The 17,820-nt window shown below is 41.1% G+C and overlaps 2 protein-coding genes across 4 annotated transcripts in view; both read right to left on the reverse strand.

Annotated features, from left to right (window-relative positions):
* The window catches only part of Ripk2 (receptor interacting serine/threonine kinase 2), a 37,706-nt gene extending 21,092 nt beyond the window's left edge, over nt 1-16,614 (reverse strand). The window contains exons 1-4 of one of the 3 annotated variants that reach the window (XM_029476819.1): nt 11,279-11,356; nt 10,576-10,652; nt 8,073-8,228; nt 4,983-5,140 (exon numbers count right to left, since the gene is read on the reverse strand). In XM_029476819.1, the coding sequence (XP_029332679.1) occupies nt 4,983-5,140; nt 8,073-8,144 (230 nt within the window). In that variant the 5' untranslated portion in view covers nt 8,145-8,228; nt 10,576-10,652; nt 11,279-11,356. Of the gene's footprint in view, nt 1-4,982; nt 5,141-8,072; nt 8,229-10,575; nt 10,653-11,278; nt 11,433-16,201 lie in introns of those variants that run through there. The other 2 variants (XM_021160356.1, XM_029476818.1) reach the window with 2 other exon arrangements.
* LOC110292401 (octapeptide-repeat protein T2-like) lies at nt 16,582-17,211 on the reverse strand. Its single transcript, XM_021159697.1, has one exon. The coding sequence runs from the start codon at nt 17,209-17,211 to the stop codon at nt 16,582-16,584; it is 630 nt and encodes a 209-aa protein (XP_021015356.1).
* Nucleotides 17,212-17,820: the final 609 nt, after the last annotated feature.

Genomic DNA, 17,820 nt, shown 5'->3' on the forward strand with positions numbered 1-17,820 from the left:
ATCTAAAGAGATGATCATGTAGTTTTTGTCTTTGAGTTTGCTTATGTAGTGAATTACATTGACAGATTTCCATATATTAAACCATCCCTGCATCCCAAGAATGTAGCCTACTTGATCATGATGGATGATTGTTTTGATGTGTTCTTGGATTCGGTTAGCGAGAATTTTATTGAGTATTTTTGCATAGGTATTCATAAGGGAAATTGTTCTGAAGTTCTCCATCTTTGTTGGGTCTTTATGCAAATTTATCTGGAATAACAAAAAACCTAGGATAGCAAAAACTATTTTCAATGATAAAAGAAACCCTGGTGGAATCACCATCCCTGAACTAAAGCTTTACTACAGAGCAATTGTGATTAAAAACTGCATGGTATTGGTACAGCGACAGACAGGTAGATCAATGAAATAGAATTGAAGACCCAGGAATGAACCCACACACCTATGGTTACTTGATCTTTGACAAGGGAGCTAAAACCATCCAGTGGAAGAACGACAGCATTTTCAACAAATGGTGCTGGCACAACTGGTGGTTATCATGTAGAAGAATGAAAATTGATCCATTCTTATCTCCTTTTACAAAGCTCAAGTCTAAGTGGATCAAGGAACTCCACATAAAACCAGAGACACTGAAACTTATAGAGGACAAAGTGGGGAAAAGCCTTGAAGATATGGGCACAGAGGAAAAACTCCTGAACAGAACAGCAATGGCTTGTGCTGTAAGATCGAGAATTGACAAATGGGACCTCAAAAAATTGCAAAGCTTCTGTAAGGCAACAGAGAGTGTCAATACGACAAAAAGGCCACCAACAGATTGGGAAAGGATCTTTACCTATCCTAAATCAGATAGGGGACTGATACCCATATATATACAAAGAACTCAAGAAGCTGGACTTTAGAAAATCAAATAAAGATATTAAAATATGAGGTACAGAGCTAAACAAAGAATTCTCAACTGAGGAATACCAAATGGCTGAGAAGCATCTGAAAAAATGTTCAATATCCTTAATCATCAGGCAAATGCAAATCAAAACAACCCTGAGATTCCACCTCACACCAGTCAGAATGGGTAAGATAAAAAAATTCAGGTGACAGCAGATGCTGGCGAGGATGTGGAGAAAGAGGAACACTCCTCCATTGTTGGTGGGATTGCAAGTTTGTACAACCACTCTGGAAGTCAGTCTGGCAGTTCCTCAGAAAATTGGACATAGTACTACCAGAGGATCCAGCAATATCTCTTCTGGGCAGAAGGAGAAGATACCCAGAAGATGTTCCAACTTGTAATAAGGACACATGCTCCACTATGTTCATAGCAGCTGTATTTATAATAGCCAGAAGCTGGAAAAACCCAGTTGTCCCTCAACAGAGGAATGGATACAGAAAATGTGGTACATTTACACAATGAAGTAGCACTCAGCTATTAAAAACAATGAATTGATGAAATTCTTAGGCAAATGGATGCATCTGTAGGATATTATCCTGAGTGAGGTAACCCAATCACAAAAGAATACACATGTTATGCAGTCACTGATAAGTGAATATTAGCCCAGAAACTTAAGACTACCCAAGATACAATTTGTAAAACACATAAAACTCAAGAAGAAGGAAGACCAAAGTGTGGATACTTTGTTCCTTCTTAGAATGGGGAACAAAATACCCATGGAAGGAGTTATAAAGACAAAGTTCGGAGCTAAGATGGAAGGAAAGACCATCCAGAGACTGCCCCACCTGGGGATCCATCCCATAAACAACCACCAAACCCAGACACTATGGCATATGCCAGAAAGATTTTCTTTCAGGACCCCGACATAGCTCTCTCTTGTGAGTCTATGCCAGTGCCTGGCAAATATAGAAGTGGATGATCACAGTCATCTATTGGATGGAACACAAGACCCCTAATGAAGGAGCTAAAGAAAGTACCTATGGAGCTAAAGGTGTCTGTAACCCTATAGGAGGAACAACAAACTAACCAGTACCCTCCAGATCTGTGTCTCTAGTTGCATATGTAGAGGAAGATGGTCTAATCAGCCATCAATGGGAGGAGAGGTCCTTGGTATTGTGAAGATCATATGCCCCAGTACAGCGGAATGCCAGGGCCAGGAAGTGGGAGTGGGTGGGTTGGGGAGCAGGACGGGGGGAGGGTATGGGGGGCTTTTTGGATAGCATTTAAAATGTAAATAAAGAAAATATCGAATAAAAATTTTGCAAAAAAAGGGAAAGATCTCAAATAATAAGGTAACAAAGATCATGGCAGAATTTAATGAAATTGAGACCACAACTATATATATTTTTGTTGTGAGTCCAGCCAGCTAAGTCATCTCTCCAGTCCGAGAGTTATATATTAAAAGAGTTCTCTAAAAACAAATAAGATGGTCAAACTTTTAGCTAAATAGTCAAGACATGAAGGCCAAAATTAGTAAAATTAGAGATGAAAAGGGGAAGCTAGTTTTTATTTTCAATAATATCCAAAGACTCATTAGCAAATACTTTGAAAATTCATTTTAAAAAAACTGGAAAATCCAAAAGAAATGGTAAATTAGATAAATACCACCAACCAAAATTAAATCAAGATATGTTCACACACAAACACATGCACACAAGCACACAAGCATATACTAGCAATCACTGATAGCTATGTTACAGTAACGTTTCCTAACAAGGAAAATCTCAGGGCCAGATGAATTTGTTTTCAAATTCTATCAAGCTTTTTGATGGAGGAAGGCGCAGCCCATCGTTGGGGCCATTCCTGGGCTGCTGATCATTGGTTCTATAAGAGAGCAGGCTGAGTAAGTCATGGAGAAGCAAGCCAATAGGCAGCACCCCCCCCCCCATGGCCCCTGTATCAGCTCCTGTCTCAGGGTTCTCAACGTGTTTAGTTGCTGTCCTAAATTCCTTTAATGTTAGACTATGATGTGGAAGTATAAGACAAATAAACCCTTTGCTGCCCAGCTTGCATTTGGTCAGTGTTTCTTTCATCGCAGCAATAGAAATCTTAATTAAGACAAATGGAAAGCAAAGCAGCACTACTAAACTCATTCTATGAAGCAAAGTGTGTTGGCCTAATGCTGCTTGTATTCTAATGCTAATTTGGGGTCTCCAAGGTAGGTTAACCCAAAGAAGAGAGAGTTCATATATAAGAAACTGTGTGACATTCCCCAGTTAATTGTGATTGGTAAAGAAAGATGCCAACAGCCAATAGCTTGGCAGAAGAGAAATGGTGGGGTTGGGGTTTCACAGGCTTGTAGAGAGGGCCAAGAGGAGGGAAGGAGGAGGAAGAAGTTGTGTTGCCATGGGCCATGGAATAATTGAAGAACAAGCAGGAGAGAAGAGGGGATGGCTGCCATGGATTAAGAGAGAGGAGAGTGTGGCCCTGAGGGGTCCCAAACTAGAGTTAAGAGCTGCCAAGATGAACCATAGTAAGTAATAATTAGGGGTTATTGTTAGGAAAGTAGATTCTAATAGCATGGAGGATAGGCAACTCCCCAGCTATTATGCCGGATAAAGCATATTATAAATATAAAGGCTGTGTGTGTGTGTGTGTGTGTGTTTGGGAAACCAATAACTAAAGGCAGGGTAGAAACCCTGGGCCAGAATTTTTAATATTTTTTACTACAATATTGCACTGATACCAAAACTGGACAGGGAAACAACAGAAAAAGGAAACCAGGGTTCAGTTCCCTCAATGAACATATGTGCAAAAGTTCTCAATAAAATTCTTGCAAATCAAGTTAAAAGACACATTAAAGAGCTCATCCTCCACAGTCGCCCTGGCATCATCTCAGGTATGCAAGGTTGGGTTAATACCTGCAAGTCAGGAAGTGTAGTTCCTGCACATGAATAGACACAACGACAGGAACCACAGGATCATCTCAATACAGGGAAAACCCAACCGACCAACCAAACTAACCTAATCCAACCCCAGCGGTCTGTCTTTAGAGTCACACCAGTGTTTGGGAAGTCTTGGCTAGATTATGCAGGCTTCATGTAGCGGAAATCAATTCTTTCTGTTGCTCCTTTCTCAGCAGCTGATCTTAATGAGTTAAGGAACAGTCAAGGAGGTATTTTTTTAATAGGACATTATGAATGTATACTAAGTGCTCACTCACATGAATTGGTTGCCACTGGATTTAAGAAGAAGTAGTAAGCAAATCTTTTCTTGTTGTGGGGCCACATTTGGAATATAAATACGTAAAATAATTTAAAATAATAAAAAAAGAAAATCTTTTCTTGATAAAAAGGTATATAAACTGATTATATAACTTTCTAGTCAAGACATACTACTTACTACTAAAAGCAATTTCATTTTACTGGTAATTACTTATTAAAGATAGAAAAAGTTGTTTGATAAGTTTAGGAAGCCTGACTTTACATTCATTGGCAGGTTAAAGAGACATGTGAATTACACTTGGGGTAAAAGCTCCCTTACTCTAATACTGTGCATAATAAATTACCATCCTCCTTTTCTCTGGTCAAAGAAGCAATATTAAAAACCATGAATTATGCTTAACACTATACTGTGAGGTTATAAGTAGCTGTAAATGAGACATGAAACCACACTTCTATTAGATACATTAATTCACTGTATAAAGGATCCATCCATATATAAATATTATGGCTGATTTAAACAAAAAAACATGCTTAACAGGTTCAAAACTTTGCTTATTTCTCTTTAAAAAAGTATGTGATATGTAAGTACCAATGACTAAACATTATGGACTGCTGTTAACCTATGCTTTCCTAAGTCACTTAAGCTAAAAACCTTTGGCCTTGTTACATGTTCCTAGGACAAAGTAAAAGCCTTCATATTTTTAAATGTTGAAACTGCTTAAGGTTAAAGGGTTTAATTTGAAAAATATCAACTATTGTGGATGCTAATTTATTTTTAATTATAAGTTCTTAGAAGAAAATCTCACTATAAAATATAGCTGGAAAATTCTGGCTTATTAACCTTACGTTTCTACTGAAACAATAATAATACCCTGTACCTGTATATATCATGCTTCACACTGGCCCTTGATTTCTGTCCTGGTTCATAGTTCTCAGGTGGCATATAGATGATTGTTCCTCCTTCGGGTGCAGATTTGTAACTTCGTGATTGAGAGAGTGACATCATGCGCCATTTTGATAAACCAAAATCTGCAATCTGTAAGTGGCGTTAAATTAAAATAATTAGTTTTCTAAAAAATGTTCAAGAATCAACTGCTGTTGTTTTCATATACTGTATTTATAATGTCTAGAATAGCCCCAAAAGTGATATACTATTAATACTCCAACCTTTTACCAAATTAAATACTATAGTGCTAGTACCAATAACCGCACATGTACTATATACACTAACCGCACATGTACTATATACACTAGTAAGGTTCGTAGCAGGATATGACACATAGTAAGGGGAACTGCTGGTTCAGCAGGTGACTAAGTATATGAACTCAATATTGGTTTTTATGGCAAGCAGCTTTAAGGGAGGCTTTCCAACGCCCTACCATTGACTCGTCCTCCCCATACGCCATGCGCATGGCTTACAAATGACGTCTATGTGGTCCCTAGTAAGTCTTTTTATTAAATTTATTCATTTGTGTATGATGTGTATATGTGTGGCCATGGAAGGCCAGGGGACAGCTCAGGAGCCTGTTCTCTCTTTCCATTATAAGGGTTCTAGGGATGGAACTTCTGTCATGAGGCCTAACACTTGTGTAGTTGAGACAGTTTGACAGCTCAGGTTCTTATGGTATTATTCTTGTTCTAAAAGTGGTGTTGTTAAATGTTAAAATAAGTAAAATCTTGTAATAGTAAAAGTCACCATTATATGCTTTATGCTCCCTATTAAGGGTCCCTTTGGATGGCTACATATCACATATGTGTGTGCCCCTAAGAATGCACAGCTAAGGAACTGACCAATGGTAAACATTTTTTTTTTTTTTAGTATGCCTTTTACAGCTTTATTTTGGTTGTAATCTTTGAATATTTTTAATATTTAAGGTCATTTTTCTGACTCTATGCTTTGGAAATAGGCATAAGAATACTGAGTTGCATTACGTATTAACGACTCAGAAATTACTCCTTATTTCTGTTCCCCTACTTTATTCAGGGTTACAGTACACCTTGTCCTTTACACAAAAACAGGTTCGAAACAAACATGAGATTTCAGTATAAAAGCAAAATAGTAAGAAACCTAACATAGAGGAAAATGGCCAGTACCTAGAGATTAAAGAACAGCCCTTAAAAGGGACAGCAGAAGCATGGTGCATAAGGGAAGAGAGTGATAAACTGGATAAATGTTCAGGTCTTTCTTGGCTACCGACTTTGATAAAGGATTAAAAATAGGCCTAGGAAATGGCTCAGTGGTAAAGTACTGCCGGGCAAACATGTCTAATGTCTCAGAGCCCACATAAAAATTCTAGGTGTGGCAGGGTACACCTGCAATCTAAGCAGTGGGGAACTGGAGACTGGAGGATCCTGTCACTAGCCATCCAGAATAGCCAATGATCACACACACACACACACACACACACACACACACACACACTCCATGATTCAGTACACACAAACGCACATATAACAATACAAGCTGTGGAGAAGTATTTGAAAGAAATATTTGAAAATTATTATCTGATGAATGAAGGACTTATTCAAAATATATACAGGGTTCTTTAAACTGAGTGGTTAAAAATGAAACAGTTAGGAAATGGGCTCATGAAGAAGCTTTTCATGGAAAAGGCTACATGGGTGACACGGAAGCACACCAGAAGGTTCAAAATCTCCAATCCCTGTCCAATTTCTGGTCTGGAAGCTGTATTCTAATTATGCAGGGAAACTGGGTAGTGGGTACATGGGACCATGTTGTATAATAACATCCTATGACTCTACACTAATTTTAAAACAGAAAAGAACAAAAGGTAAAAACATTTTTGACAATTTTAGCTAACACAGCGAATTGCTATTTTGTACCAAATTCTCTCTCTGAAGCTTAAGAATAACTGAGACTCAATGCCCAGTGTAGGGGAATGCCAAGGTGGAGAGGCAGGAATGGGTGGGTGGGTAAAGGAATACCCTCATAGAAGCAAGGGGAGGGGGATGGGATAGAGGGTTCTGGGGGGGGGGGACCAGGAAAGGGGATAACAGTTGAAATACAAATAAAGAAAATATCCAATCAAAAAAAATTAAAAAAAAAAAAAAAGAATAACCAGGCGTGTTGATGGTGGTGGTAGTACACACCTTTAATCCCAGTTCTTGGAAGGCAGAGGTAGGAGATTCCTGTGAGTTCCATGCCAACCAGGGATATACAGTGAGACCCTGTCTCATACAAACTGCAGAACAGAGTGGGGGAGTGGGATGGGAATAGCTGGTGGCTGAGGGGCCTCAGATGGCGGTGAGATCAGAGAGACAGCTTGTTTAATGGGGAAAACAAAGGCTATGTAAACCTTGGGAGGTGATTAGGGACTCTGGGGTTAGGGTACGTCATTGGCCAGGGCCAGGGCATTGGGGATGCCTCATTTGCATAGGGAGGAATTCCAGGTTCAGCTAGAGATGGTGTTATAAGGAAGAGGAAGTTTAACCTGGCTACAGGGCTACAGGACCTCCTCTGGTGGTACAAACGTGGAGAGCTCACAGAGCTATGTGTGCTGGGACATGCAGCCTACCCCCACCCTATCCCCAATCTCATTCCACGGTTCCCCTGGGTCCAAAACAAACCAACAATAATAACTGAACTCAAGAAAGGGGCTGAAGTATAGAGAGCTGAGGACCACCTGAGTGAAGGAATGACTCTTGCTGACAAAGAGCCATGAACATGTTAAGAACCCCCAATGCCTCAGACCCATAGGAATGCAAAACCCCTGGTCCCACTGCAAAGTTGGCAGTTTGTACAAACCAGGAACTAGAGCTTCCTCCTCCTGGATCTTTACAGCCTACACTGCTTCATTCCTTCACATACCCAGTCAGGTTTCCTACCCCAAGCCACAGGGAGGTGGTACTGAAGACAGAAATTAAGATACTACTAAAAAGCTTTTTCAGAATTATTAAGAAAAAGACCCAGAGAAACTGTCCCCGCCCCCTCAACCCCAAATAGTTACCTTAACATGAAATTCATTATCCAACAAGATATTCTGAGTCTTTAGGTCATGATGAAGCAGAGGGGGGTTCATATTGTGCAGGTAATTTACACCAAGAGCAATTTCATGCAGGATGCGGAATCTCAATGGCCATGCAATATCAGGATATTCAGTTTTCTTTGTATGGGTGAAAGAAATAAAAAGTACTACCTTAGTTTAACAGTTAAAAATTAAGAAACCCACCAGGAAAGAGATTACAAACTAAGATGAAACACACACTCAATTCTATAGCATAGTATCAATACTATGATACTGTTTAATATTCTTCCCCCCTTTTTTCTTTTCTTTTATTGGATATTTTCTTTATTTACATTTCAAATGTTATCGCCTCTCCTGGTTTTGCCTTCTCAACCCTCCTATCCCATCCCCCCTCTCCTTGCTTCTATAAGGGTGCTCCCCCACCCACCCACCTACCCACTCCCACCTCGCATTCCCCTACACTGGGGCATGGAGCCTTCACAGGATCAAGGGCCTTTCCTCCCATTGATGTCTGACAAGACCATCCTCTGTTACATATGCGGCTGGAACCATGGGTCCCTCCATGTGCATGTGTACTCTTTGGTTGGTCGTTTAGTCCTTGGGAACTCTGGGGATCTGGTTGGTTGATATTGTTACTCTTCCTATGAGGCTGAAAACCCCTTCAGCTCCTTGGGTCCTTTCTCTAACTCCTCCATTCTGTTTAATTGTCTTATATTTTAGGTTTAGGAGTTGTTTATGATAACTTCAGCAGTGGTATTTCTCTTCTTATATTGGCCATGCAATTGCACGAGATTACCGTCTTGTTCTTTAGCAGAAATAGCTCTGTTATTTGTATGTTTATACAGCCAGACACATGTATTTATAGTCCCATCCCATCCACTGCCCAGTTCCATGGCTTCATGTAATCACTTATACCCATAAGCACATGCACATAGAGAATATACACACACACACACATACACATATATATACATATATATACATACATATACACAAATACATACATATATATACATACACACATATATATGTATATATACTTGCTTCTGACATGCCAAACCATTCATTCAAAATTTTAACTTTTTTATACTAATTTAAAACTATAATTGTCACTATAATCTCTACATCAATTAAAAATTGACAGTATTTATTTGAAGTGTCAATATGTCATATCTGAAAAAATTAATTTGTTACTATAGTTGTGTGTGTGTGTGTGTGTGTGTGTGTGAAGGGGTATGTGTGACAGAGTGTGTGTGTGGGGTCAGAGGGCAACACCCTGAAGTGAGTCCTTTGCCTCCACCTTTGGGCTCAGCCTCAGGTCAAGGTTGTCTTGCTGGTGGCAGGTGTCTGTACCTTCTGTGTCACTCCACTCATCTGGATCTCATACTTTTCATTATACAACGTATTGACCTTACCTCTTGAAACATTAACTTTTGAGAAGTTTCCTTTTGTGAAATCAAAGACCACTTTTGTTTCTAAACCTTTATCTACCTGAATTCCTTTAAAATAATTGTTTCTGAATAAATTAAGTTAAGGCAGTTTCCCAGGAGAATGTGTACCCTCAGAAGAATCCAACACTTTGGAAAAGGTGGTAGCAATCAGGCACCAGAACCACAGATTCACTTTTTAAAATACTAAGTAAAAGTCACTTTTTTGGAAGTGCTAAAACTGCCTTCTGACTCTGAAAACAAATATGCTTACATTTCGGTGACCAATTGGTAAGGAGATGTTTGAAAATATTTTAGGCTGTTTTTATAGCATATTTCCATTTTCATTCAATGATTTTTTTTCTTTTTCTTTTCTTTTCTTTTTCTTTTTTTTTTTTTTCTTTTTTTTTTTTTTTTTTTTTTTTTTTTTTTTTTTTTTAGACAGGGTTTCTCTGTGTAGCCCTGGCTGTCCTGGAATTCACTCTGTAGACAAGGCTGGTCTCGAACTCAGAAATCCACCTGCCTCTGCCTCCCGAGTGCTGGGATTAAAGGCATGCACCACCACTGCGTGGCTTAATGATCTTTTACGATGTTAGGGATAAGTGCTTCAAGATAAATTCCACTGTGAGTAACCAGTGTATAATTTAGGGTAACAGACTAAGGAACCAAAAGGAACACAAAATACCAATGTAGAGAATTGCCTCAATACTATGCAGTAAGCAAAACTTTTGTTGGTCTGTACAGAGGCAACTTTTTCAAAACACTATGAAGTTTAATAACAACGGAGCTTCTGCATGACAGTGCCATAAGGAGGCTTTTCCTCATGCAGTCAAGGGTACAGTGACAATCTGTGTTTTATGGTCACATCTAAGAGTTAGCAATACCCCTAGAGAAGGCTTTCCAATGGGCTCCAAATCTGGGTGGCAGAGTATATACAGGGATGTGGAAAGGAAACATTAGAATTTCTGCTTAAACTTCACTTCTCAAACAAACAAACAAAACAAAAAACTTGATTTATGGAATCTTTGTAAGTTGATTTCTGGGGCAGGTACACAAACCTTACAGACTGACACCAGTTACTTTAGTCCGTCTTTGTTTCAGATGGTCACAAGTCATGAATAGAATGCGATGTATTCTGAAACAAAGAGGAAGTCACTCCATGAGTGGCTGACAGTGGTGCCCACCTTCCCTTGCCTGAGTAGAAAGCACTGTGTATAGTATAACGTGGGAGTGCCATAGGTATTCACAGGTGTTATGCAATTCTAATTAGCTCAAATCCTCATAAAATGCAGCATCTGGCCTAAAAAAGATGTCTGAAACAAAAATGCAGACTGGAAAAAAAATCAGTGTGTAAGATCAAGCAAAAATAAACAGAATTCATGTATTTTGAGAATGAGGATTCTCAAGTGTGCTTGTTGATAGGATTCACAAATAAAAGTCAGAATAACTCATACCTCCAGAAATAAGTCAGTAATATCTCAAACTGCTATAGATAGAAAAATAACATGCATCATGTCACTGAAGACAATTTATCTGGTTCATTAACTGCTAATACTTAATTTGGATCCTAAGTAATCACTAATATAAAATATGGCTTAAAAATAGATTATATAGTATGAATTTCTTTTACTTCCCGTGCCTACCTAGTATGATTCATTTATACACTGCAAAGTGATGTGACTGAATGAAGAACACAAATAGTATATTTACTTTGAACAGAGTATATAGTGATGAAAGTCACTGAAAGCAAGCAGTACTTACTCTGTGTAGAAGCTCATTTAATGATCCATTTGGCATGTATTCAGTAACTATGCCCAAAAATTCAGGCTCATTGCAAATTCCCAAAATTGGAAGAATGTAACTAAATCTTGCTTTATGTAATATTTCGGCTTCTCGTAAGATATCATTTCTTTCACTAAGAGAAAAAAAAGATAATTATTTCAGATAATGAAAAACATACAAAGACTGTGCCAACAGATTAATTAAGTTTGGATTTTTTTTTTCACTAATTAGCTATGTAGCTTCATGTGAGTTGTTAACTTCTGCGTCCCTTAGTTTGACCATCCACTCAATTCTACTGGTCTGTTTAGAGATCAGCCAAAATAACTTCTCTAAGTCACTGGTGGGAAGAGGGCTACACATGGCTGTGACTATACTTTCCACTAACGGTAAAAGTGTAGCATATGGGTTCTTATTGTGCTTTTTCTAGGAAAGAGAAGGAACAACATTAGAGGAAGCTCCAAAAATCCACTTATGTTAGACTGACTTATACTTGAACTAATTCAATTATTGAGATTATTTTATACTAAAAGAAACATATTTGATTAGGAGACTATTACATTTTATCATTAAATACCATATAAAAATTTTCCAAACATGAATTCTAAAACATTCTAATAGTGTAGATGTAATTGCTTAGATCAGTGGTTTTCAACCTTCCTAATGCTGTGACGCTTTAATACAGTTCCTCATGTTGTGGTGACCCCCAACCATAAAATTACTTTCGTTGCTACTTTATTACTGTAATTTTGTTACTGTAATGAATGGTAATATAAGTATCTGTTTTCTAACCCATCTTAGGTGACCCTTGACCCCCTCCCCAAAGGGGTCATGACCCAGAGATTGAGAACCCCTGCCTTAGATTATGATCTGCATCATGATAAGCTACATCAAAGTCAGTAATATGTAGAACTTACACACCAAACAATAATAGCAAACAGGTAAGCACTCATAGCCCGACCCCTGGCATATCACATGGTCATGAATAAAAGACTATCAAATAGAGCTATGGACAGCATTTTACAACATAACAAAGACAAAATGGCATCTTTGCCTTTAAAGGCCCATAATTCAGATAAGAAAAATAAATAAATAATACAAGGAATAATGTGATAATTACCGTATGTTTTACATATGTATACTTACACACACACACACACACACACACACAGACACACACACACACGAAATAAGAAAAGCAAACTATGGGACGTTCAGAGGAGAGAGAATTTTGAGCATGGTAATGTCACCACCGTCTTCAAAGAGATAGACTTTCAGTGGAACTTGAAGTATGGCTAGAATTTCAACATCAGAGAGAAGATCCAGAAAGTAACTCCACAAAAGATAAGACCTTGCTTCTCTTTTGCCCATGTGTGTATCCATTCCCAGGACATAAACAATGGGTTATATACAGCAACACAGTGCATGTCCAACAGCCATGTGTCAAATGAATTCAGGAAGTGAAAGTAAGACTGTGACTGTTTAATGAGAGCTAAGATAGGAAAGAGTGTACGAAAGAGGAGGGTGGCATAAATGACATTTTGGGATCCTAAGAGGCCCAAAACTTTGTTTAGCAGTCAAGTGCAATGGAAGGTTTTGAGCAAGAGAAAAGAAATCAGTAAAAGGAGGTTTAAAGATAATTATCTTGGAAACAGGATATGGGATTAAGAGAAAGGGGAACAATTATGAAGACTGTAACAATAGTCCAGATACAAAGCAAGAGAAGCTGATAAAGTAGTGGAAAGACAAGAAAACACTGGCTGAAAAGAATGGTAGACTACAATGCAATGGCTACAAGGGACTTAAGTGAACAAAAGCAATGGGGGAGAGCTGATATGATGCCATCATCATTTCCCCAGATGCATGGGTGTTGGCAGCGCTGACATAAATAGAAAGGCTTCCAGGAGAAGCCTATTGGGTAAGTGAGGATGATTAGTTGGCTCTTAAGAAACCTGAGCTCTGGACGAATGGCTGTTGAAATAAGAATACAGACAGACATTCCTGACCAGACTACTTAAAGCACACAGAGAGACACACGGACACACACCCAACCATAGTAAGGAGTTATTAAGTCTTTGAGTAGGCAAAATATTTTATGCTTTTAAATTCAAGAGGCACAAGACAACATAAAGCAAAGCTTCTCTATTCTCTGTTCCTTACCTTGACTGAAAGGAAACCAGTTATATCAGTCTGTGAAGCCTATTTAATTAAACTTGAATTTCTCAAGTTCTATATTTGCCCCATGAGATATGGGTCAACAAGACAGTTCCTGTGTAGTACTTTACAGGATGAACCCAAAGATTCCTGGACATTTGAGATGAGAGGACACAGTGTGGAAGTTCCACTGACACATACATATAAGATAGCCTTTCCTCCTTCTGTCCAAAGTATGAAATAAAGTATTAGGAGAGAGTACATTAGTAAAGTGATTGTCATACAAGCAGGAGAATCTTGAGTTTAATTCCTAAGAATACACATAAAAAGCTGGCAACAATACACATTCCAAAACATTAAAGATACTTCTCTCTCTCTCTCTCTCTCTCTCTCAATGGTCTTGAGGAACAATACCTGAAGTTGACCTCTGGCCTACACATCATGCATGTGGGTCAGCAGCACATGGATCTCCTATGTGTGTATGCTAATACAAACACATGCATGTACATACACACATAGAAAGGTAGGATGTATTCCTCCTCCCTGTCAGCCATTTTCTATACAGTCCAACCCTTTACTCAACTCTCTAAAGCTGGTTTCATTCTCTCTGGTTTACATATTGGAGCATCTACAGTCAGAAAAATGAATGATCCTTTGGTGACAACAATACAAAGTGACAGGGTTTAAGTCAGATTTAAATTGTAGCCCTGGTACTCTAAAGTCTGTGTTTTTCTATTCTATTGTTTGATGAGAAAAGCAAATCAGATAGTTTGTGAGGTTAGAATTCAACAAGATTGAGGGGGAAAATAAAAGCAAAAGATTTTTAAAAATTTAAAATGCAAAATACAGCTTCAATAATTGTATCACGGAAATGACCCAACTCAAAATGTCAATAGGAAACAGCTATCCATCTCTAGGGTACTTGAACAACCAACCAATCGGAGTCATCAGTCCATTAAGGCTGGAAGACTGCTATGGAAGGCCCACTCACTGGCAATGGAGAGTGACTCACTGATTATTAAAATAATATGCAACGTCACCTAAACTTATTTTCTTTTCAGGTAATCTTAAAGAACAATGGGTACATTATCCACACCAGAGCACAACAAATATACGTACAGTGTTTATTATTCATATTTAATAGGTGAGGAAGTAAGATACCCTCAGAGTCAGTTTCATAAGCCTAGGCCTGTGCTCATGGTAAGATCTTAGACAGCAAGATAAAAGAATGCAATGCAGTAAGGCAAGGGGATTTTGTTGGTTTTATAAAGACAATGCCCTATCCAATTCAAGGAAATTATACCATGAAGTGGTTGGTGAATATGGGAAAGTAATACCATCCTGTCCATCTTTTTCCCTTGGCCGACAAATGGCACAAATGAAGCTTTGGAAAGCAGAATCAAAAGTGAGAAAACAACTAGCTTTAGTATACCTAGTGGTCTATTAGTGCTACATTTCCATAGACCATTCGTTTGCTTGGTACTAACCAACCTCCCTTTAAAGTTGACTACTTAGATGCGCGTGCTCGAACACATTCTTGAGCACGTGAACACGCCAACACACACACACACACACACACACACACACACAGCACTGGCTCCACAAACTGCTACACTACAGTGATCTAGCCCATGGGGAGAGGGAGGGCGCCTACCGGCAGATTTAAGTCCAACATTCGACCAGGGCTGAAGCAAGAGAGTTATCTGAAGCTGTATCTGACCTGATACCCAGGGTTAACAGCCTCTGACCAATAGGGCCGCTATGATCTCTCTATTTTCACACTAGATCCAGCAGGAGAAGAGGCCTGCAACCACCAAGGTTAGCAAGTGCACTAAAAACTGAATGAAGGTCTAGTTCAATTTCTGATGGAAATGAAACACACAAGAGTTCTGACTAGACCCATTGACTAACACATACAGCCACAGATCTATGGTATTTAGTTGTAATGTTTTCCTAGAAACAGAAACCAACACTTTTTTTTTTTTCCTTCTGAATATGTGGGAGCTGGACACAAATAATACCAGGGCAAGGGATGGTCAAAACTTTTAATCTTCATAAATTTTGACCATTTAATAGCCTTTGATTCATTTTACTGTTACAAAAAACATTGCACACTTCCTTTGGGGACTTTCAAAAGCAAGAGCTCGAATAACAACTGGTAATGTAGAATTTGATATCTGAACTTCATGAGTGCACGTAATAAACCACAAAGAAAACAAAACCAACCAAATCAAACCAAACCAAGCCATAATATGCAGGCTCAGGAGCAGGAATGAAACACACATAAAACCCTAGAAAAATATTTTGACGTTTAATCAATATAAAAACACCGGTATAGTATTATTATTTTTCTTTTTAGTGCTAAATGCTCAAACTCCGGTGTGTATTTTGCAGTCACTGCGTACTTCATTTCCAAGAGCAGTTTCCAGAGTTCCACAGCTCTTATGGCTAACAGCTAGCTAAAACAGAGCAAAGCCCACAAGCACTGTACCAACACACGTCGGGTTCAATAAACAGGGTTTTAGAGGTGGCCGTGATTGCAGGTTTTTGGAGAGTGGGAACACCTCGGGTGGGAGGAGAGGCAGGGCGAGTTACAAAGTCTGACGCACGTCCAGGAGAGTTTCCCCCTTGGATCAGGTTAGCCCAAGGACTTAAGGACTCGCTGCGGCGGAGCCGGCGCATCGCCATAGTGCGGCCGGTCTGTGGACGACCCAGCCCGCGTCTGTGTGGGGCCCCGCGCCGGCGCCCTACCTGTCGAGCAGCGGCGTGTGGATGTGTAGGTGCTTCACTGCCACCCGCACGCGCCAGTCTGCGTGTCGTGCCGACGAGACCGTGCCAGAGGCGCCCCGGCTGAGGTAGTGCAGGTCGGCGAGCTTGTGGTACGGGATGGGGGGTAGCGCGCTGCAGATGGCGTCCCCGTTCATGGCTCCGGCTCTGGCCGCGGCCCCTGCTGCGCCGCGCTAGGTCCCGGGGCGGCCCATTCCCGCGTGGCCGCTGCAGTTCCGGCCCGGTCAGCTGTGCCAGGGAGCTCGTCGGGTCTGCGGCCGCGCCGAGGTGGACCGTCCTCCTCCCTCCTCCTGGACTCGGCGGGCTCCTCCCTCCGCCAGCCCTCCCTGGGCGGACTCCTACCTTCACCAACTCCTCAGCCCGCGCCTCCTACCCCTGGCTCCTCCCTCCGCCGGCTCCTCCCTCCGCCGGCTCCTCCCTCCGCCGGCTCCTCCTTCTGCCCGCTCCTCCCTCTGCAATCTCCTCTCTCTGCCTGCTCCTCCCTCCGCCGGCTCCTCCCTCCTCCGGCTCCTCCCTCTGCGGGCTCCTCCCTCTGCCGGCTCCGCACTCTGCCGGCTCCGCCCTCTGCTGGCTCCTCCTTCCGCCGTCCCCTCCCTCTGCCGGCTCCGCCCTCTGTCGGCTCCTCCTTCTGCCGGCTCCTCCCTCTGCAATCTCCTCTCTCTGCCGGCTCCTCCCTCTGCCGGCTCCTCCTTCCGCCGTCCCCTCCCTCTGCCGGCTCCGCCCTCTGTCGGTTCCTCCCTCTGCCGGCCCCTCCCTCTGCAATCTCCTCTCTCTGCGGGCTCCTCCCTCTGCCGGCTCCTCCCTCTGCAATTTCCTCTCTCTGTGAGCTCCTCCCTCTGCAGGCTCCGCCCTCTGTTGGTTCCTCCCTCTGCAGGCTCCTCCTCCGCCCGCTCTTCTGTCCTCTGGCTCCTCCTTCCGCCGGCCCCTCCCTCTGCAATCTCCCCTCTCTGCCGGCTCCTCCCTCTGCAGGCCATGGGCGTGTCTCAGAGGCCTCCCTCTCTCCCCCTACAAGCCGGGTGGAAATCACTGAGGCTTGGAAAAGATTTCCTCCGGGGAAAATCCCTGTGGAGTCCTCCAGGCTGGTGTCAGGTGGGTCGGCTGGATTTTCCATTGGCCCGAGTGTCTTCCTTAGGCTCCAAACCTCGGACGTGATAGGGTGTGGGGTGACTACTGCTGGGGAGCCTGGTGACTTCTTCAGGCCCCACTTCCTGAGCTGTAAACCATCTGGTTGCTTCCACTCCAGTCTTTACTCAGTGGCTGCCACTTGTGAGAAGTGAGGTAGCGAGGCTAGCGCTGTCAGTGTGACAAATTGAGGTGTTTAGCTTCTGTGACTTGCTCCCTTACCAGGAAACGGTTTCTTCTTTTATTCCTCAAAGCCTACTCACAAATAGAATTATAAAACCATTTCTTGTGTTTGGGAAGCCTTCCATCCAAAAAGAAAAACAAAGGCAAAAACAAACAGAACCAAACAACCAAAATCCAGCACTATTTCATCTTTTTACTGTAAACACCTTTCTACTTAGGTATCTGTTCAGTACGATGTTTGGCGCAAATATCTCATATTTGTGAGCGATATAGTTCCA

Source organism: Mus caroli, chromosome 4 (genome assembly GCF_900094665.2).
Source record: "Mus caroli chromosome 4, CAROLI_EIJ_v1.1, whole genome shotgun sequence".
NCBI classification, from domain to species: domain Eukaryota; kingdom Metazoa; phylum Chordata; class Mammalia; order Rodentia; family Muridae; genus Mus; species Mus caroli.